Below are 22,002 nucleotides of genomic sequence, written 5' to 3'. Positions count from 1 at the left end.
AGTTCTCATTAAGTATGTTATATTGTCCCACAATAGAGTGACAATGAAGCTTTAAAAAAAATCACAGTATAATGAGATACCCAAAAGGTTTTTACTATGATTGTCATAGATCTAGAATTTAAAGTAACATAATAATAAAATAAAAATAATACATTAGTAATACAATAAAAGGACAAGTGGGAAGAAATGAAACAACCTAGCAGAGTAAACTAGGAGGTTTCTGCATCAGCCAATAAGCATCTCAAATTTTTGAATATTTTGGGATATGCTGCTATATGGAAGGCTTGGAAATGTGAGAGAGGTTTTCTGTTTGTGTTTTCTTTTCTTTTTGGCCACCTCATGGCATATGGAGTTTCCGGGCCTGGGATCAGATTTGAACCTAGCTGTAGTTTTGACCTAAGCCACAGCTGCAGCAAGGCTGGATCCGTGACCCACTGTTCCAGGTCGGGAATCAAATCTGCGTCCCAATGCTCCCAAGATGCTGCTGATCCTGTTGTGCCACAGTGGTAACTCTGAGAGGGCTTTTCTAATTAAGGTGTTTGAAGTTTCACTCTTGTGATGTCCTCCAAAACTATAATGAATATATATGCTCAAGTTCATGCAATGGATGATGGTATGGGATAAGACCTACAGAGATTTATTTATAATGAGATCAATTCAGATCTGCAACAAAGTGCCATGGAAAACTCTGTTCCCTAAAAGGGACACTACATTGTTCCCAATGTGATCAGGTCTTGGACGACCTTTCTAGCTTCATCCCTCTTCACTAAGTAACCACTGGTTCTGAACCACTTTTATTTCCCCTAAATATATATTCTTGTGCCATATATTCTTTTTTGTTTTGTTTTGTTTTTTAGGGCCGCACCACAGCAATATGGACGTTCCCAGCCTAGGGGTCGAATTGGAGCTGTAGCCACCATCTTATGCCGGAGCCATAGCAACATGACATCTGAGCCGAGTCTCCGACCTATACCACAGCTCACAGCCACGCCGGATCCTTAACCCACCAAGGGAGGCCAGGGATCCAACCCGAAACCTCATGGTTCCTAGTCAGATTCGTTTCCACTGAGCCATGACGGGAACTCAGCACCATATATTCTTGTTTCCTGGCCTTCATGTGTACTGTTCCTAGTGCAGAGAACAACTTCAGGGCACTTGTCTGACCCTACTTATCCTTTAGGCCTCCAGGAAAATCCCCCCCCCAAAGATGTAATTAGTTGCACAAAATATGTCCCCTACTGTGACACTGTAACTGTACTGTACTACCCATTAAACTTACCTGAGGTTTCTTTGTTAACCTGTGTCCCCAGAATAAACTGAGCTTTACTGCAAATGCTAAATAAATGAAAGAGCAAAAGAACAACTCTCCTTTGGTAATTAGACACGACATACATTTTGATAAGGGATGTGTGTGGGGGAAGAGGTTGTTTAAGTCTTTACTGGCCCAAAGGTAGGGCTTCTACTTCTTCCTTATAGAGTTCCCAGGGGAATACACAGACCCTGCAGGACTCTAAACCTCTTAGAGCTCTGGGTGGAATACTCTGAACTCCCAAAGCATCCCAGAGGGACATGGACCAGGGTATCACTCCTAGATGTCCAAATCTAAAAGTGTCTGAGAGTTTTTAGAGGGCAGAATCAGAGTCACTTTTTTCTTTTTTAGGGTCATGTTTGTTGTATTTTGTAGACTACAGTCAACAAACATTAATTCCTAATCTTCTACGAGAGAACATTACCAAGTACTTTAACAGAGTATTCAGAAAGAAATTATTTAGGAGTTCCCATCTGGCTCAGCAAAGCGAATCTGACTAGCATCCATAAGGATGTAGGTTCGATTCCTGGCCTTGCTCAGTGGGTTAAGGATCCAGCATTGCTGTGAGCTGTGGTGTAGGTCACAGACACAGCTCGGATATGACGTTACTGTGGCTGTGGTGTAGAGCAGCGGCTACAGCTCCGATTCGAACCCTAGCCTGGGAACTTCCATGTGCCTCGGGTGAGGCCCTAACAAGACCAAAAAAAAAGAAAAGAAAAGAAAAAAAAATTCACTTTTGACATTAGACAAAAAAATTTTTTTTTTCTTTTTTGCATACCACGGCATGTAGAAGTTCCTGGGCCAGGGATCGAACCCATACCACAGCAGTAACACTGGATCCTTAACAGACTGAGACACAGTGGAATTCTTAAAAATTTATAGTTTGTAATCAGCTGAGAATATTAACTTTTCTAAGAAGATTAATGTCATAAATGTGAAAAACTATTGAAGTGAAATATGACACAATTTTCCTCCATATTTTTTTAAAAAAGAGTAAATTGTGTGCTACTATGCTTAAGTTCTGGTCATTCTCTGAAAGGGTTGCATATATAGTAAATTAAACTCTTTGTTTCAATTATTTTATAAAGTTGATAAGCTTACAAAATCATGACCAGTTCATAAAAGTACTTGTTAGACTATATACATCTAATTCTTTAATTCAGTCAGGTATGAGAAAATCTGGTCAAGGTGAGATCCTTTTTTCTATCACACAGCCATAACTTTGACTAACTCCAGCCAGTTGTCTCAAAAATGCATATTGAAAGGATTATCTTGCTTAGGAGAAAACTCTTTGCCATTCCTAAGAAAATACGCAAAGAATAACTCCATAATGATGGATTAGTAGTATCATCTTTAACAAATAGTATGAGTGATTATATAGTTGTATGAAGTGGGATGGGATGAGGTTGTTCTTGTAATAATTATGTTTTACGTTAATAGCACTGATTGTTTTTTCAAAAGAGCCAGAGGGGTATCTTTAAGAAAGTCAAATTACTGACTAATATTTCATTACAAAAGGATCTTAACTCAGTACCAGCAATGGTCATATTAAAAATATCAGAGGAAGAAATATCACTTATAACAGTAAGACTCCAGGAGTTCCCTGGTAGCCTAGTAGTTAAGGATCCAGGGTTGTCACTGCTGCAATAAGGGCTTGATTCCTGGCCTGGGAATGTCTGATGCTGCGGGTGCAGCCAAAAAAAATAAAAGGATTCTAAGTTGAGTGGGTTTTACAAAGGATCTTATATAGCCATTATAAAAACCAGTGCATGATGGAAAAGAATATAAAAAAGAATGTGTGTGTATATTTATATCTATAATTATATAACTGAGTACTTTGCTGAATTGCAGAAATTGGCATAATAGCGTAAATCAACTAATACTTTAAAAAAAAACAGTATGGTGGTTCTTTAAGAAATTAAAAAGAGAAGTACCATAATTTAGCAATCTCACTTCATACCCAAAGGAAACAAAATCATTATCCCAAAGAGATATCTGTATTCCCATGTTCACTGTAACATTATTCATAATAACCAAGGTATGGCAACAACCTGTGTCCATCAATGAATGAATGGATATAGAAAATATGACATATAAACATATATACATAGATACACAGAGTAGAATATTATCCAGCCATAAAGAAAGAAATCCTGCCATTTGTAACGACATACATGAACCTAGAAGGCACTAGGCTAAGTGAAATAAGCCAGAAAGAGAAAGAAATACTGCATAGCAACACCCATATGTGAGAAAAAAAAGTCAAACTCATAGAAACAGAGAGTACAATAGCGGTTGCAAGGACCAAGGATATAGGGGAGAAATGGGGAGAGGTTGGTAAAGGGGTACAAACTTTCCATTACAAAATGAATAAGTCTGAGGATCTCCTGTATAATGCAGCGACTTTATATATTAAATGGAATACAGTAACTGAAATCTGCTACTGAGCACAATTTAAGTGCTTTCATCCCCCAGAAGTAAATATGTAAAATGATGAATGTATTAATTAACTTCACTGTAGGAATTCTTTCACAATGCATACCTACGTCATATCATCATATTGAACACTTTACCATTTTTATTTTTTAATTATTCTTGAAATTATTGGCTGGAACAAAACCAAAAAAGGAACCTTCGCTACCAGTGGTTATAAGGATACTACCAACCAACCTGTAATATTTGGGGCCAGCAGGGGTCTCTACCCATTCCGATGAAAGGCTGAGTCCTGTTTTTATACAAGTCTAATACATGGACTAGATCATTTTACTTGGAATGACTTAAGCCTGAGCTATTTGAAGATATTTCTGGAGATGGAAGTGTATTAACTACAAAAGAGCACACCCATTTTAAAAGCCCAGATTTTATCAGAATATGGTTGCATAATGAAATTCTATACCATAAAATAGTAACTGCCTACTGAAACACATAAGTAACCTAGAACTGTCAAAATTCAAGTATTAATAAGCAAGACTGAATTGTCTGAATCTGAAAAATGTGGTTACCATGACTTTACTAACTGGATATTTCCAGACCAGCTGATCTCACTATTACCATAAGCCATTACCACCACAATTTACTTGTTTATTATGGGGGTATGGTTTTTCAACTACCAACTAATAAAAAATTATTTTAGAACAATTGCATTGTTTGAGTGTTTCTGGTGTTTAGATTCCCTATGAATAATTTCCTCTAGTAACATAGTAAGTGACAAATTGGCTTTATAGTCATGCAATTTCTTTTCTTTTTTTGGTTGCACCTGCAGCATACAGAAATTCCTGGACCAGGAATCAAACCAAAGCCACAGCAGTGACAACGACAGATCTTTAACCACTAGGCCACCCGGGAATTCAAGGCATGTAGTTTTTGGTCTCTCTTAACAAATACATGCTTTGGAGTTCCCTTTGTGGCTCAGCAGTTAACAAATGCAACTAGGATCTATGAGGATGCAGGTTTGATCCCTGGCCTTGCTCAGTGGGTTAAGGAACTGGCGTTGCCGAGAGCTGGGGTGTAGGTCGCAGACATGGCTCAGATCTCACATTGCTGTGGCTGTGGTGTAGGCTGGCAGCTACAGAGCCAATTTGACTCCTAGCCTGGGAACGTCCATCTGCCATGAGTGCAGCCATAAAAAGCAAAAAAACAAAACAAAAACACCCCAAAACAAATATATGCTTTGAAGAGAGCACACTATACTACCTCACACAGGCTCCACCAAAAGGGTCTGCTGCAAGTAATACACTATATAACCCCAATAAATTTTCAGGTTTTAAGTTCCAGTTTCTTAGGTCCCCCACCTTATAAATATATGTAAGACTACTTAGAAATTCATAGGCAAACATAAAAGAGAGAGAATCTGGCAATTTAACTCCAATTATATTTTACAGCATAACAGTCAAGTTTTTGGGACTACGATTCTTTAACATGTAAGGCATAGAGTTAATTTAAACTGGTTTAGTTTGTTTTGTTTTGAAAAGATAAGTGCCTCATGTACCTGCTTTGCAGCCTTCTTAGCCTCATGCTTCCTTTGATTTTTAAGGGCAGTTTTTGATAACGGTTTCTCATTTCCTGGTTGTGGTTTCATATTCTGTGGTGGTTCCTCCTCATGCTATGGAAAATGTAAAATAAATGATTTTGAAATAGAGTCCATGTTTTTAAAAACATATACAACAAATTACACAATTTTGCTAATATGGGAAAAACTTACTTTATCAAATTTAAGTTCACTGGCAAAGAATATTTCCAAACTCTTGTGGTTAAGCAAACTTCAACTGTCAAGATGGATTTATTAGTATTACCACTGATACATGAATTTTATAAAATTAGGTACTAACAATAGCTTCTGTGGCCCTTTTGGATCCGACTACTACCAACAGAAAACCAGCTACCTCATTTATTTTCTCTGCACAAAGAACCACTTGCTAGATCTCTACTATTACAAAATCAGAGGTTAGAAGATTTAAAAATAAAAGCAAATGGAAAAACCAGTACAGATAATAGGAAAATAAATTGCATAAGAAGGAGTAACTACATAATTATAAATCCAGAATTAACATGAGAAGTCTTTAAAAAACTAAATGACTTGTCAGACTATACAATGAAAATAAACAATCATTTTCATCATCAGATATTTATATAGCTATCAACTACATTCAACAACAGAAAAGGGGTGAATCATTTATAGGATTAAGAAGGATCTAATGTAAAACACGGTGAAGTAACTAAACTTGATAACAATGTATTGTTTAAGTGTGTGACTGAAATTCTCAAAGAGAGTAGAATTCAAATGTTCTTAGCAAAAAAAAAAAAAGATAAATATGTGAGGTGATGGATGTGTTAATTAATTAGATGAGGGGCAATTTTTCAATGTATATCAAATCACCATGATATACTTTAAATATCTTACAATTTTATATGTAAATTGTATTTCAATAAAGCTGAAATTTCAATAAAGCTATCTCCAGAGTAGCTTTAGGCAACATATACTATAAGTAATGGCACTACAACTCCTTATAAGATTCATCTACTTATTGATTTCTCTCTATACTGCTATTATGTTAAAGTTAATTGTCTCTTAGACTATCATACTTAGCACATCAAAAGGACCAGCTCTCCATGAAGTTTCTTGAGTACTACGTCTCAGATCTGTATTATACTTATAAATGGTATAATCAAAGGGGCCGGGCTCAAACATTTTAGATACAGAAGAATAAGTAAGAAATCATAGTGATTTTAAAAAAAGAAACTTTTTTTTAAGCCCACACCTGTAGCATATGGCAGTTTCTGGGCTGGGGTTGAATCAGAGCTGCAGCCACTGGCTTACACCACAGCCACAGCCACAATGGGATCCAAGCCGCATTTGCGACACATGCCGCAGCTTGCGTTAATGCTGATCCTTAACCCACTGGGCGAGGCTAAGGCTTGAACCCACATCCTCGCCAACACTATGTCGGGTTTTTAATTTGCTGAGCCACAATGGAAACTCCCATAAAGAGATTTTTATCTTAGCAGATACATTAACTATTGCACACATTAGAGTTGTGTGTGAACAGACAAATTTGCATGAGAACTCAAGAAATCTTAAATGTTAAAAAAAAAAATTTGGTTTTAAGAAATTCTTACCTAATTTTTTTCACCATTTTCCAAGAATTATCTTTCTACATTAATTCTGCTCCCTCCCTCAACCAAAAGAAACTAGTTTTGTTGATCAGAGAATAAAAATATATACTAATTTAGAATTTCTTCCTCTTGTGCTATCTTACACAGCTTACCACTGCTGTAGAGTTGCCATGGCCTTTAAAAAGGGCATGCTCTCTCTCACTCACCATTGTCTTACACTACCAGCCTAGCCTGCCAGGCATTTGAATTTAAGACCATAGTCTACAGCCAGTAAATCATACCGTTATCTTTTCCAGAGATGTTTACATTAACTACCTTGTCAATAGAACAATATGAGCTGTTCACCATCTTTATTAAAGCAGTAGGTCCTCCACAATTTCTACCCTAGAATTCATATACTGCAATCAGATATTAAGTAACACGAGAACATGCCTGAGAAAAAGATCTAGAGAACTCTACACACTGAAGAACCTTCTCCTACCAAAGCAGTAAAACTTTACTTACCAGTTTGGAATTAGTGACTGGTTTATTTCTTAAAGCTGGGGGTCTGTAAGCTGTTGCAACTTTAGGTTCTTCACTGGGTACATCACTTGGAACTGCTTGGTAAGTTATCGATTTTTCTGGAAAGATTCCATCTAGGAATGGCTGCCAAGAAACTTGCCATAATTCTGCATTTGATGGTACATCATACTTGTGCAGGACAGAGCCAGTATAATGCCAAATCTTGTACCCATTATTAACACGTAATCTGGGAGCACATGTGGCTGTTAAAATATGCTCACCATCTGGGCACCAGGCAAAATATGTAGAATCAGAGGCCACTGGTTTAGAAATAAGTTTGTAGTTTTTAACATCCCACACTTCCATTTGTCCTCTTAGATTTCCAAATCCAGCTAGTACTAATATATGTCCATGAGGGCTGTAGTAGGCTGCATTACGAGGACCAGTTCCAAAGTCAAACACAGGATCACATTTCAGGTTGAAAATTGTTGCTTTGGCTGGCATGAAGCCATAAACAGCACAAAACTCAGTAGAACTAGAATTCCAAACTACATCATAAATGGGGCCATTTTTTGCTGGAAAAAGTACATAAAATCCAAATTAGTGATAAAGAATTGCATGTATTAGCACAAGTTATAATCATAAAGCACTCATAAACATGTCAAACAATAAAATAAAAAAAATTCACAGTGGGTGTGGCACTAAAAAGAAAAAAAAAAAAAATCCAGGAGTTCCCACTGTTAAGGATCTTGTGTTGCCACAGCTGCAGTGTGGGTGGAAGCTGCAGCCTGAATTCAGTCCTTGGCCCGGGAGCTTCCATATGCCACAGGTGTAGCAAAAAAAAAAAAAAAAAAAATCCAAAAACTTCGAGGCACATTAAAATTAAATTTGCATAAATGCTACAGTGATTGATGTATAATTATAAATTTAGATAAAGTCCAAAAAAATTAGAAATAAGTAAACTTATTTAAGAACCCCTAATTAATCTTATTTTTTAACAGATTTTGGCAATGTGGGCTCATAAAAGACACATAGTTATAGTTACTATTAATAAAATAGTTTTTCTTTGAAGAGATAATACATGCATACAATAATAAAAATACAAACTGTATAAAAAGATGTGCCACAAAAATAAGGCCTTGTACACAAAGGCTACATACTGTTATATTTCTTGCATATTCTTTTGAAACATTTTTGTAGAAATTAGGCATCTCTCTCTTAAATACATACACGCTCACAAAACAAAGTTTTAAATCTTTGTTGTTTTATTTAATACTCTATCTTGGAAATGTTTCCCTATAAAAACATTAAGCTCTGCCTCACTCAACTGCACTTTATTCCATTACAAACCTTGCTTTTTATTCTCCACTGTAAATGTACACAAATACATCTGTGGGAGAGAAACTATCTGGTAAAAGGGCATACACGTTTACTTGATAATGTACAACCTAAATGCCCTTCAAAAAGGTTGTACCAATTCACACACTGTCAATAGTTTTTGATAGCAAAGATTTCCCCCTCACTCTCATTCATACTGTTTCCTATTTTTATCTTTGTCAACCTAAGTGAAAAATTCTATCTTGTTTTCCTTTATTATAAGCTAACTACCTTTTAATATACACAATTTCATTTCTTTTTCTGTGGACTATTTTTTACTTTCCTATACCTATTTTTCTTTCCAATTACTGGTACTTTATTATGATACTTGATATAGTAACAAAATTCAACTTTTCTGATACTCATCCCTTGTCTATCTAAAAAAAGCTTTTCACCAAATTTTTTGCTTGCTTTCCTTAATTTATGGACTCTTTTCTTCCTCTAATGTAGAAATCTATAATTTCATATACTCAAATTTATCACTTTCCCCTGATGCTCCTCCTTGTTTAGAAAGTCTTTTTATATTTTAAGATTAGAAAAACAATTCTCCCAAGGGAGTTTCTGTCATGGCTCAGCGGTTAACAACCCTACTAGCATCCATGAGGACGTGGGTTTGATCCTTGGCCTTGCTCAGAGGGTCAAGGATCTGTCATTGCTGTGAGCTGTGGTGTAGGTCGCAGACGCGGCTTGGATCCTGCATTGCCGTGGCTGTGGTGTAGGTGGGCAGCTACAGCTCCAATTGAACCCCTAGCCTGGGAACCTCCATACGCTGAGAGTGTGGCCCTAAAAGACGGAAAAAAAAAAAAAAAAAAAAGACAAAAATTCTCCCATATTGTCTTCTAGTTCTGTAGTTTTAGGTATAATTTTTTGGCCCAAATGGAACTTATTTTGGTAAAGAACTAGCAATAATAAAGCTAGCCAACTGTCCCCAAGCCATATATTAAATAACCAATATATTCCCCCACTGGTTCAAATGCTGACTTTATAACATGTCAATTTTTTGGGGGTCTTTTTAGGGCTATACCTGCAGCATATGGAAGTTCCCAGGCTAGGGATCAGATTGGAGCTGCAGCTGCCGGCCTATGCCAATGCCACAACAACGCCAGATCCGAGTTGCATCTCTGACCTATAACACAGCTCATGGCAATGCCAGACCTTAACCCACTTAGCAAGGCCAGGGATCAAATCTGTGCCCTCATGGATACTAGTCTTTACATGTTTATTTTTCAATAGCAACTTCAGAACCAGATTATCTAGTTATAAAAAAGAAAATATACTCGCATTTTAATTTAATTTTTAGATAAATTCAGAGAGAATCATCTTTTTAAAATTCTTACTAAAGGTTATGGTTTGCCCCTCAGAAGTTTTTTGGTTTTTTTTTTTGTCTTTTTGCCTTTTCTAGGGCTGCCCCCCACAGCATATATGGAGGTTCCCAGGCTAGGGGTCTAATCAGAGGTGTAGCTACCAGCCTACGCCAGAGCCACAGCAACGCAGGATCCAAGCCGCATCTGAAACCCACACCACAGCTCATGGCAACGCCGGATCCTTAACCCACTGAGCAAGGCCAGGGATCGAACCCACAACCTCATGGTTCCTAGTTGGATTCGTTAACTACTGCTCCACGATGGGAACTCCACCCCTCAGAAGTTTTAAAATGTTCTTCCTACATATTTCTTGCTTTTTGTTGCTGTATATGGAATTTTTCCTTCCATTATGCTTTTTAAGAGGCTGCTGTTTATACTGTGACTTCATCTGTAGGAGCAGAGATGATTCGGTTTTTGCCTTTCAAAACTGTATATTTACTCTCTTGATCAGTTACACTGACTAGGTCTTTCAGAATGTTAATAGTAGTAGAAAGGGGGGTCATCCTTGTTTTCCTAACTTCAAAGGAAATATATTTAAAAAAAAAAAAGATCAGGAGTTCCTGTTGTGGCGCAGCAGAAATGAATCCAACTAGTATCCATGAGGATGTGGGATCAATCCCTGGCCTTGATCAGTAGGTTAAGGATCCAGTGGTGCCGTGAGCTGTGGTACATACATTGCTGTGGCTGTGGCACAGGCCAGCACCTGTAGTTCCAATCTGACCCCTTGCCTAGGAACTTTCATATGCGTGGTGGAGCCCTAAAAAGACAAAACAAAAAACAAAAAACAAAACAAAAAAAAATAAAAGACAGATCACCTTAACCTTACATATTCAATTGCAAATTTAAAAAATTATGGGGTTGCCAGATTTTTTAAACTTTATTACCTTACAATTAACTCATTAAAACCAAAGATGAAGTGGTAACATTCTTCAGTTCTGAAGACGGTGCCCAACCTGCTGGCATGACATATTAAGCCCCCAAAGAGCTACTACAGTGGAATTTTCTCACTCATCAGGTTCCCTACTAAAGTGCTGGCATAACTAAATTAACTAATTGGATTCTATCAAAATAAGGTATGTTTTGGGGATGACTTTAAGTTTCTTAATTAAGAGGAATTTTATCTTAAAGGTTATTAAAATACGTCTGTTTCATCACTCAATCAAGGATTTAGATTATATCATTTTCGTGGCACAGTATTCTTTTTACTATCAATCACTGATTCTATCCAAGGAAGACTGCTGGAATACTCACGTAATTGCACCACAGCACTCTCTCCATTTGTTGCAATGTAGTGCAGTGTCTGTTCCCCGTAGTAGGACGCTCCTGTCTTGTCAACTTCTGTACTAGCTATGACCAACACAGCAGTAGCTGTAAGAGTAAAAACTTTAATTAGGTTTAAGACACAAATTAACATAATGGTGATAAGAATGATATTAAAAAATGTAGCAGAGCATATGTAAAATTTCATTAAATAAGCATTGATATTCTTTTTTTCTGTATTCAAAGTAATACCAGTCTAAATTAATGCTTGAGAAAAAAATGTGAGGTAAAAATATACTTATCATACCTTTTTTATTCCATAGCATTGTAACCTTATCAGCCTTAAAGAAACTTTTATTGGCTAAAGCTGCATGAGGTCCATCAAAGTTGGGGTATTGATACAATCTAACAAATGAAGGTGCACCCTTACTCCCTGGAACATAGACAGCCACCTAAGATACACAGACATAAATCATTAGTTAATTTTTTTAAGCATATAAATTAAGATGCTTTGCTTAATTTATGGACTCTTAAAATTACTAAAAACTAGGAAAATGTTTAACCTCATAATATTGCACAAGAATAAACAAAAACATTAGTGATTACCTTGTAGGGCTGGGGTCCAGGTGATAATACAAAATCATTAATTTTTTTCAAGTGCAATTTATTTGCAATTGTGTCTAAAAAAAAGTAAATGGTATTAATGAGAGAAGCTAATATCATGTCAAATTCTGAATGCATTACATTAACTCTACACAAAAAAGCTCACTGAAATCTCATACAGGTGAGGCAAAAACACAGTGGAAAAAAAATGGGGTGGGAGCAAGACAGACCTGTGCTTGAATTCCCTCTCAGTCACTACTAACTATGTGACCTTGGACAAGTAATGGGGTTACATACCTAACTCCTAGTGCACAGTGCCAAGCACATGGTAGGTATTAAATAAATATCAGTTCTCTTCTCTTAAACCTCTGAGATAAAGTAGTATTAGAGTTCATTAGGTGAGAGAGATGACCTTTGCCTGCTGCTATAGAGTGTAGCAGAATGTAGATATGTACTGTAGAATGTGGATATGAAAATTCCTTAACATAACCACAATGATAATAATAACAACAGTAATAATGGCTGATATATATTCAGTTCTTACTCTGTGCCAGGCAGTCAGAAATCATGCTATGAATAATACTGCTCTCCTAGTTAATGGGACCAAGAGCTATTACCCTTTTGTTGCTCAAATTCAGAGATAAAGAGCTGTTAAAAGGTAGCACATCAAACTGCTAAACTGGCAGACCTCTTCTTTTGGTATACTCATAAAATGGGGAGTAAGATAAACAAGCAAGATAACCCCAAATCAGTGGGGTAGAAATAATCTTAAAGGCAGGATAATGAAGTGTACAGCTACAATGATTGTGTGGCCAGTGCTCAAAATCAGTCTGCCATGCTATCTTTGGTAATTATGAAGCAGTTACCAATTCCCATTCTATTTTCTCAACTTACAATGAGATTATGTTCTGATAAACCCACTTTTAAATTGAAAATATCATAAGCTGAAAATGCACTTGGAGCTTCTATTGTGGTGCAGTGGGTTAAGAATCCGACTGCAGTGGCTCAGGTTGCTGTGGAGGTGCAGTGGGCACAGTTGTTGTGGAGGTGCATATGTCACAGCTGGGGCTAGGATTCAATCCCTGGCCTGGAACTTCCAAATGCTGCAGGTACAGCCATAAAATTAGGGGGGAAAAAAAAGTAAAATGTACTTAATATACCTAACCTACTGAATATCACACCCTAACTTACCCTAACTTAAATGCACTCAGCAAAACACTTACATTAGTTTACAGCTGAGAAAAATCATTTAACACAAAGCCTATTTGATAATAAATAGGCTTTATTTATTATCTCATGTTGAATATCTCATGTAATCTATTGAATACTGAATTGAAAGTGAAAAACATAATGGTTGTGTGGATCCAGAATGGTTAAAAGTGTATCAACCATTGACTTTTATGATCATGTGACTAACTGGAAGCTGTGGCTCACTGCTGCAGCCTAGCATCAAGAGAGAATACTGTACAGCATATTGCTAGCCCATGAAAAGATCAAAATTCAAAGGACGATTTCTAGGGAGTTCCCATCATGGTGCAGCAGAAACGAATCTGACTAGGAACCATGAGGTTGCGGGTTCGATCCCTGGCTTCTCTCAGTGGGTTAGCGACCTGGTGTTGCTGTGAGCTGTGGTGTAGGTTGCGGACTCAGATCCTGCGTTGTAGGTGATCCTGGTGTAGGTTGGTGGCTCAGATCCTGCATTGTTGTGGATGTGGCGTAGGCTGACAGCAACAGCTCCGATTAGATCCCTAGCCTGGGAACCTCCATGTGCTGTGGGTGTGGTCCTAAAAGGACAAAAGACAAAAAAAAAAGGATGATTTCTACTGATATATATCACTTTCACACCATTATAAGTTGAAAAATTTTTAGTCAAACCATTGTAATTTGGAGATCATCTGTACTGAAAAGTGTACAGTCAGCAATGGAGTACTCTAAGGACAAAAGGAAATGCAGATCTTTTTTCTTTAAATTTGTCAGTAATCGGAGTTCCCGTCATGGCGCAGTGGTTCACGAATCCAACTAGGAACCATGAGGTTGCGGGTTCGATCCCTGGCCTTGCTCAGTGGGTTAAGGATCTGGCATTGCTGTGAGCTATGGTGTAGGTCGAAGATGCGGTTCGGATCTAGTATTGCCATGGCTGTGGTATAGGCTTGCAGCTACAGCTCCGACTGGACCCCCAGACTGGGACCCTCCATATGCCTCGGGTGTGGCCCTAAAAAGACCAAAAAAAAAAAAAAAGTAGTAGTAGTACAGCTATGATATCACCAGTTTGAAACCACTCATGAAATAATGGATTGAGGCATTTAACATTAATGCTAGTTAACCACACGAGATTAAAGACAATGAGACATTAGGCGCTTCTTAATAAAAGATTTGAATACCGCCTTATAATGTTTATTTTTGTCTTTTTAGCTGCACCCACGGCACACGGAAGCTCCCAGGCTAGGGGTCAAATTGGAGCTGTAGCCACCAGCCTACACCACAGCAATGTGGGATCCGAGCCATGTCTGTGACCTACACCACAGCTCATGGCAACACTGGATCCATAACTCACTGAGCCAGGCCAGTGATCGAACCTGCATCCTCATGTATACTAGTTGGGTTCTTAACCCGCTGAGCCACAATGGGAACTCCCTGCCTTATAATGTACTCTTGCCCTTATCTTGCCAAAAAAGAACTTGAAGTTGACCAACCCTAGATCCAAATAGTTAATTACAGAATGGAATACAGTAGCAAAATTCAAACTATGGGAATATATGTAAGACAGGTAATCTTGTTTCTTAAATAAAAAATTGCAAAGGAGAAAAAAAGAATTGAAAGAAAACCTACAGCTTAAAGAAACTTAAAAGATATATATCAATAGTCAATCAATTGTAATGTGATCCTGAGTTTTTTAAAAAGTTAAGAGCCCTCATCTTCAGAGAGATATACTGAAATATTTACAGGTAAAAGTTATATGATGTCAATGATTTGCTTTAGCAGAGTGAAAGAGATGGTAGGTAGAAAGATATAGACGCAGAAGAGCTGGTAATGGGCTGATGGTTATTGGGACTAGGTGTCTACTTTTGTGTTTGAAATTCTACACAATAAAAATCTGTATCACAGAATTTCAATAACAACTAAACTCAGAGGTATTCAAATGTCTAAAGTGAACAGTAATTATTAGAGAGTAAAAAAATATATATCTATATATCCATATTGCTTTTTAGGTCTGCACTTGTGGCATGTGGAGGTTCCCAGGCTAGGGGTCCAATTGGAGCTACAGCTGCCAGCCTATGCCACAGCCACAGCAATGTCAGATCGGAGCTGTATCTGCTAATTACACCACAGCTCACGGCAACACTGGATCCTTAACACAATAAGTAAGGCCAGGGATCGAACCCGAAACCTCATGGTTTCCTAGTTGGATTCATTTCTGCTGCGCCACAATGGGAACTCCGTAAAAATATACTATAAAAGAAAATCTTTGTGTTATAAAATTTTACTAGCATTTAGATTTAGTTATTCAAATGAATTACTATGGTAGCCATTGTTAATATATTAACAGTATTTAGGAGAATCCTATGATGCCATATAAGGCAATAAAAACTATACATATTTATAGTAAATAATAAAATTATTTCATAAATCTTTCCATACTAAAATTGTTGTTTTCAAAGAAGTGAACTTCATTGTTAACATTTCGGGCACAAAGAGTTTCATCTTCTGACCAGGATGGACACCTACAATGAAAATAAAGAACACACAAAAAATTTTAAATAGAATGTAACATCATATGTTAACATGTTAAAGTTTGTGATATGCTTAGTATTTAAGGAAAAATACTTATAAATATGATGCCAAATCAGTTACTAATAGTTTTTGTCAGCATATGTAATAGAAAAATATTTCTATTCAAATACTAAACAAAAGAAAGATCAAATTTTTACTCTATTACATTCCTACATACAAAATCCTTCAGGATCTAGATTTTGAACTAAGTTATTTCCCAAATCAGTATCAGAGAAACTAATAATATATAACAAAGAGGTTGAAAATATTTTAAGATAATTAGTATTTTCAAGCATTTATTTACCAATTTTGCATTTTTTTCTGGATGAAAGACTTCAAACATGTCCCAGTTTTCATGTCATAAAGTTGTAGGTTGGGTATCCCAGCTGTGCCATCTTTAGAAGCTGCCAGAAAAAAAAGGTTTTTTGCAGTAATTGTCTCCTAACACTAGTAAAAAGATTTCGTTCTTAGAAAAAATTTGAACAAGATTACAAAGACCAAGTAAAAGAGTTGCTTTAAGTCAACTTTGCCCTCTAGCTTTAATTATGGATTTAAGCATTCACTGCTAAAGCCATGACAATGGGATAGCTGTCTGAGCAGCTCACTATTTTTGAAATGAGTTAATTACTACAGTTTTAAAGAATACTTAAGAGATTTATTGTTTGACATGGTTTGCTGTTAAATGGATTAAACTTTTTATTATAAAAGTTGTGTCTATAAGTCACATGCACGAAAAAAGCTACATAAAACTACTCATAGTTCTCAATTCTCAATTTCCCTTTATTTACTTGGAAAAATAAGATTTATTAGAATCCATACATCTTTTTTTTTTTTTTTTTGCTTTTTAGGGCTGCACCTGTGGCATATGGAAGTTCCCAGGCTAGGGGTCGAATGGGAGCTATAGCCATCAGCCTGCGCCACACCCACACAGCAACCAGGGATCTGAGCTGCGTTTGCAGCCTACACAGAAGCTCACTGCAACACCAGATCCTTTAACCCACTGAGCGAGGCCAGGGATCAAACCTGCATCCTCATGGATATTAGTCGGGTTTGTTACCACTGAACCGCAACAGGAACTCCCAGAATTCACCCATCTTGAAAGAACAAACTCAGGAAGTTTATAACTCAACAATGAATTATTATCACATATTTATTCAACAGTATCCACATTATTATAAAATGTTCCTTAAAATAAGCCCCTATATCAGTGCCCAGTATTTTACTACTTATCTACGAAGCATAGCCATATGAAATGTTCATATAACATATATATCTTTAAATGTGTTAGAAATGGAACACCATTTCCCACTCTTTGTCATACCAAACACATTTCTCAGATGCCATGTCTACTGTACTTCTTTCTTTTAAAATGACTAGATAAAACTTTTTTTATTTTAAAGGTCATTATTACTTTTAATTTTTGAGATCTATATCCAGTGGTTATTTACTTTCTAAATTTTCCCTTGAGCTTTTTCTCCTTTTCTCCTTAGGGCCACACCTGCAGCATACGGAAGTTCCCAGGCTAGGGGTCAAATTGGAGCTGCAACTGCCAGCTCATGCCACAGCCACAGCAATACTGGATCCTCGAGCCACATCTGTGACCTATGCAGCAGCTTGCAGCAATGTCAGATCCTTAACCCACTGAGTGAGGCCAGGAATCAAACCTGCATCCTCATGGATACTAGTCAGGTTCTTAACGCACTGAGCCAGAATGAGAATTCCAATTAATTACTTTCTTGTAAAGTTATAAACCTTCTCTTTTTTTCCCCTCACTGAATTGAATTGATCTTGTCAGAATATTTTCATAACTAGAAAATACTTACTAGTGTAAGGCTGCCATGTTGCCAGGATAGTGTTTTTTGGTGAGAATTCAAGGCAAACTGCCTTTGGAAGGTCGAAGGAGTGCAGCAGTTCCTTGGTAGTGACATTGATGACATTTATTCTGGTTTTAAAAGAGATCACTTCAGCAATGAATGTTATTTCACAATAGCCAGCACTAACCAAAACATTCATACTTCTTTTCAAATACAGATCACTCTAAAAGTGTTCATTTTTCATAAAAATCAATTTTCACCTAGTTCTAGAAATAAACAATAAACACTTTAACTTAAAAAAGTGTACATTTTACCAAAAGGTCCCTATATAATCCTGGTGATGGGAAATAACATAGAATTAGCAGAAGGACACAACATATGATACCACTTTCAGATGAAAAGGAAACAACAGAGCTTTAAGTGAACACAGAGCAAACCTATAAACAAGCTAAAACTCAAGAGAAAATGAAAAGCATACATGTATTTTTTTTTCTTTTTAGGGCCACACCTATGGCATATGGAGGTTCCTGGGCTAGTTGTGGAATTGGAGCTGCGGCTGCCGGCCTATGCCACAGCCACAGCAACACTGGATCTGCAACTTGTGGCAACGCCAGATCCTTAACCCACTGAGTGAGACCAGGAATCAAACCTGCATCCTCATGGATACTAGTCAGATTTCTAGCCTGCTAAGCCATAATAAAAACTCTGAAAAGTATGTTTTTTGAGTAAATGGAAATGTAAGGAGACTTTTGATGTCTATTAAAATCTCAGAAGCAATACCCAAAAGATACTGCTGTAAGAATTATCATGGTACAGTAATGACAAAAATAACAACAATTGTATAAAAAAAAGCAATTTCTATTTTGGGGGATGGTTTATATGTACCATGTTCTGGTTTAACCACTTTACATACATTTTCTCATTTAATTCTCACAACAGCCTGATAAGTCGGGTATTATCATCTCCATTTTACAAATGGTAAAACTGAAGCTTAGAAAAATTAAATGATTTGTTAACCTGCCAAGATCAGAAATGCCAGAGCAAAGCTTTGAAACTTGTTTAGCCCAAATTGCTAAAAACAAACAAAAACTGTTCAACTAAAGTTTGAGGACAATGGGTTATGATAAACAGAAACTGTTAAGAATAAACAATTACTGAATATTGTTTAAAAACACATGCACATGCTTACAACTGTAGATTTTTCACAACTTATAAATGACATATTTTAGAATTACATGAAGATTTATTTTTGTTGTTGATAACCTTTAATAGTTATACTTAGTTTAATGAAGGGAGTTTATTTAAAAAAAATTTTTTTTTTGGCCACAGCATGCAGCAGCTTGATATGGGATCTCAGTTCCTAGACCAGGAATTAAACCCAGGCCACAACAGTGAAAGTGCTGAGTCCTAACCACTAGACCACCAGGGAAATCCATATTTTAATTTTAAAAAGCACTTAATTTAAGGAAAAATCAGTTACAGTTTCTAACTTAACCATGAACTCAGCAAAGACCACAATATGTTTCTCTTGCCACAGGAATAATATGTATTGTTGTGGCCACAGCACCTTAAGGAAACCAGGTATAAAAAAATATCTTTTAAAAAGATGGACACAGAGTTCCTATCGTGGCACAGAGGAAACGAATCCAACTAGGAACCATGAGGTTGCAGGTTCGATCCCTGGCCACTCTCAGTGGGTTAAGGATCCGGCGTTGCAGTGAGCTGTGGTGTAGGCTGCAGACGCAGCTTGGATCTGGCATTTCTGTGGCTCTGGCGTAGGCTGGCAGGCACACTCCAATTAGACCCCTAGCCTAGGAATCTCCATATGCTGCAGGTGCAGCCCTAAAAAGACAAAAAAAAAATTAAAAATAAGTAAAAAGACGGACACAACATGTGGGACATATTAAAAGAAATGAGTTGAATCCAACAGAAAGCAAAGTGGAGATATGATATATAAAATAATTAACTGTCACAGTGAAAACAGACTTAATAAACTCTAAGCTAAGAGTTCCTGTTGTGGTGTAGTAGGTTAAGAACCTGACTGCAGTGGCTCAGGTCACTTCAGAGAGCGTTTGATCCCTGGCTTGGTGCAGTGGGTTAGAGGAGCCGGCACTGCCACAGCTATGGGGTGGGTGGCAGCTGCAGCTCAGATTCAATCCCTGGCCTGGGAACTTCCATATGCCATAGCTGTGGCCATTAAAAAAAAAGAAAGAAAGAAAAGTATTTAATCCAATCTGACCTAATAGTTGAAAAACCTTCGAATATATTACCACTGGGTAAGAAACACTTTACATGTACTTTCCAAATTGATATGTGCATTTTTTTCCCTTTTAAAAGAACTAAGATATTATATCTAGCTAAAAATAACAACAAAAACAACTTCAAACCAAGCAACAAATATTCAGGCATTTTCCTGGTTCTATGAACTGAAATACAGTGACTATGGAAAATCGAAAAGAACTGGTTTTCAGGAGTTCCCATTGTGGCTCAGCGGTTAACGAACCCGACTAGCATCCACGAGGACGCAGGTTCGATCCCTGGGTTAAGGATCCGGCATTGCTGTGAGCTGTGGTGCAGGTTGCAGACACAGCTTGGATGCAGCATTGCTGTGGCTGTGGTGTAAGCCAGTGGCTACAGCTTCGTTTAGACCCCTAGCCTGGGAACCTCCATGTGCCGCAGGTACAACCCTAAAAGACAAAAAAAAGACCAAAAAAAAAAAAAAGAATTGGTTCTCTAAGTGGAAATTATAAGAACTGAATCAAAATACTTAAAATACTTATTTTTTTCAAAGACCAATTTGTAATCTGATTATTTTATATAATATAGACTATACATTTGAATATTTATACTTAGATTATATGGTGTTACAATAAAACTAATAGCATTAAGTATGTTAAGTACATTAAGTTGTTACTATTTGAACAGCAAAGATATAAAGTATCTAAGATAAATAGCAAAGAGAATTATTCTCTTAAGCATTAGTGTAGAACTTAAGAAACTCTAATAATTAGATGACTTTTTTTTAAAAAAAAACCTCTCATTTTCTTCTGCATTAAATTAATTGCCTTTTGAAGTTCCCAGGCCAGGGGTTGAATTGGAAACCACAGATGCAGCAATGTTGGATTGAACCACTGCATTGGGCCAGGGATGGAGTTTGCACCTCTGTAGCAATCCAAGCTGATGCAGTTGGGTTCTTAACCAAATACAACATGGCAGAAATTCCTTACTTGCCTTTTTTCATATGTTACTTTTCAATTCTAAGTAACTATAGAACTGAAACATGTCATGGCACATAAACAGAAACTAACAACTTTGGCGATATTCTCTGGAAGTTATGTTGAAGAGAATTCCTAACTGCATCAAGACATTAAAAGATGGACTTTATTTGATGACATCTGAAACCATGTTATTCCAATAAAACAATCATATTTTTTATTCATTGCACACGCATAAAATGTTACATAAATGAACACTAACCTTTCTCCGTTGCCCCAGGCAAATAAGGTCCCATCCTTACTAAAGGTATAAGCTTTGCAGTTTTTCCCAGATTCTCTGAAAATGATAAGAAAAAAGTTTAAATTAATAAGCATTAACACTTTTCAAAAAATCTGATTAAAAATTCAAAATTTTACTACCAATTTAATGACTGAGACTCACAAAGTTTAGAAAATAATTCTAAAATGCTTTAGTATACCAAAATACTTTGTCTCTCTTAAAATGCAGTGCCAACTACCACTGTAAAGAAGGCTGGAAAATGATTTTATACCAACAAATCAATCAATCTTGTTGAATAAGAAAGAGAGCCCTCTTGGGTGAATAACTCATTTGTGTAAAAACCCCAAAATGTAAGTGAATATGGAAGTTGCTATCAGTGCTGATCTTGAGAGGGCTGAAGAATTTCAACAGAGAGGCTTTGTGAAGAATTTCCCAAACTACCTGCATAACAAAACAATGGTGGATAAAATACCTCAAGTGGCCAATAAGTACCCCTGGTTTGAAGGACAAAGACCTTTCATCAATTTCTCATGTATAGAGACAGAAAAAGTATAATAAAAATAAGGGAATCTTCACATTAAAATAAATGTGGACACAGGATTCTGAATAAAAACTAACTTCCGGAGGAGTTCCCATCATGACTCAGTGGAAACGAACCTGACTAGTATCCATGAGGACACAGGTTTGATCCCTGGCCTCCCTCAGTGGGTTAAGAATCCACATTGCCATGAGCTGTGCTATAGGCCGGTAGCTACAGCTCCTATTCCACCCCCAGGCCTGGGAACCTCCATATGCCGCGGGTGCGGCCCTGAAAAGAGAAAAACAAAACTAACCTGTGGAAATTGGACTTCTTGGCAATCTTCTATCAAATAATCAAAACTTTAAGTACTATATC

At 36.9% G+C, this 22,002-nt stretch overlaps 1 protein-coding gene across 1 annotated transcript in view; it reads right to left on the bottom strand.

Annotated features, from left to right (window-relative positions):
- Positions 1-22,002, bottom strand: part of EIF2A (eukaryotic translation initiation factor 2A) — a 41,732-nt gene that overhangs the window by 5,265 nt on the left and 14,465 nt on the right. The window contains exons 3-11 of the mRNA XM_047784627.1: positions 21,090-21,164; positions 17,622-17,740; positions 16,103-16,202; positions 15,667-15,749; positions 12,031-12,104; positions 11,732-11,876; positions 11,416-11,532; positions 7,427-7,998; positions 5,298-5,411 (exon numbers count right to left, since the gene is read on the bottom strand). Coding sequence (XP_047640583.1) covers positions 5,298-5,411; positions 7,427-7,998; positions 11,416-11,532; positions 11,732-11,876; positions 12,031-12,104; positions 15,667-15,749; positions 16,103-16,202; positions 17,622-17,740; positions 21,090-21,164 — 1,399 coding nt within the window. The remainder of the gene's footprint in view (positions 1-5,297; positions 5,412-7,426; positions 7,999-11,415; positions 11,533-11,731; positions 11,877-12,030; positions 12,105-15,666; positions 15,750-16,102; positions 16,203-17,621; positions 17,741-21,089; positions 21,165-22,002) is intronic.

Source organism: Phacochoerus africanus, chromosome 1 (assembly GCF_016906955.1).
Source record: "Phacochoerus africanus isolate WHEZ1 chromosome 1, ROS_Pafr_v1, whole genome shotgun sequence".
Lineage (NCBI taxonomy): Eukaryota > Metazoa > Chordata > Mammalia > Artiodactyla > Suidae > Phacochoerus > Phacochoerus africanus.
This window is presented reverse-complemented; position numbering and strand designations above follow the sequence as displayed.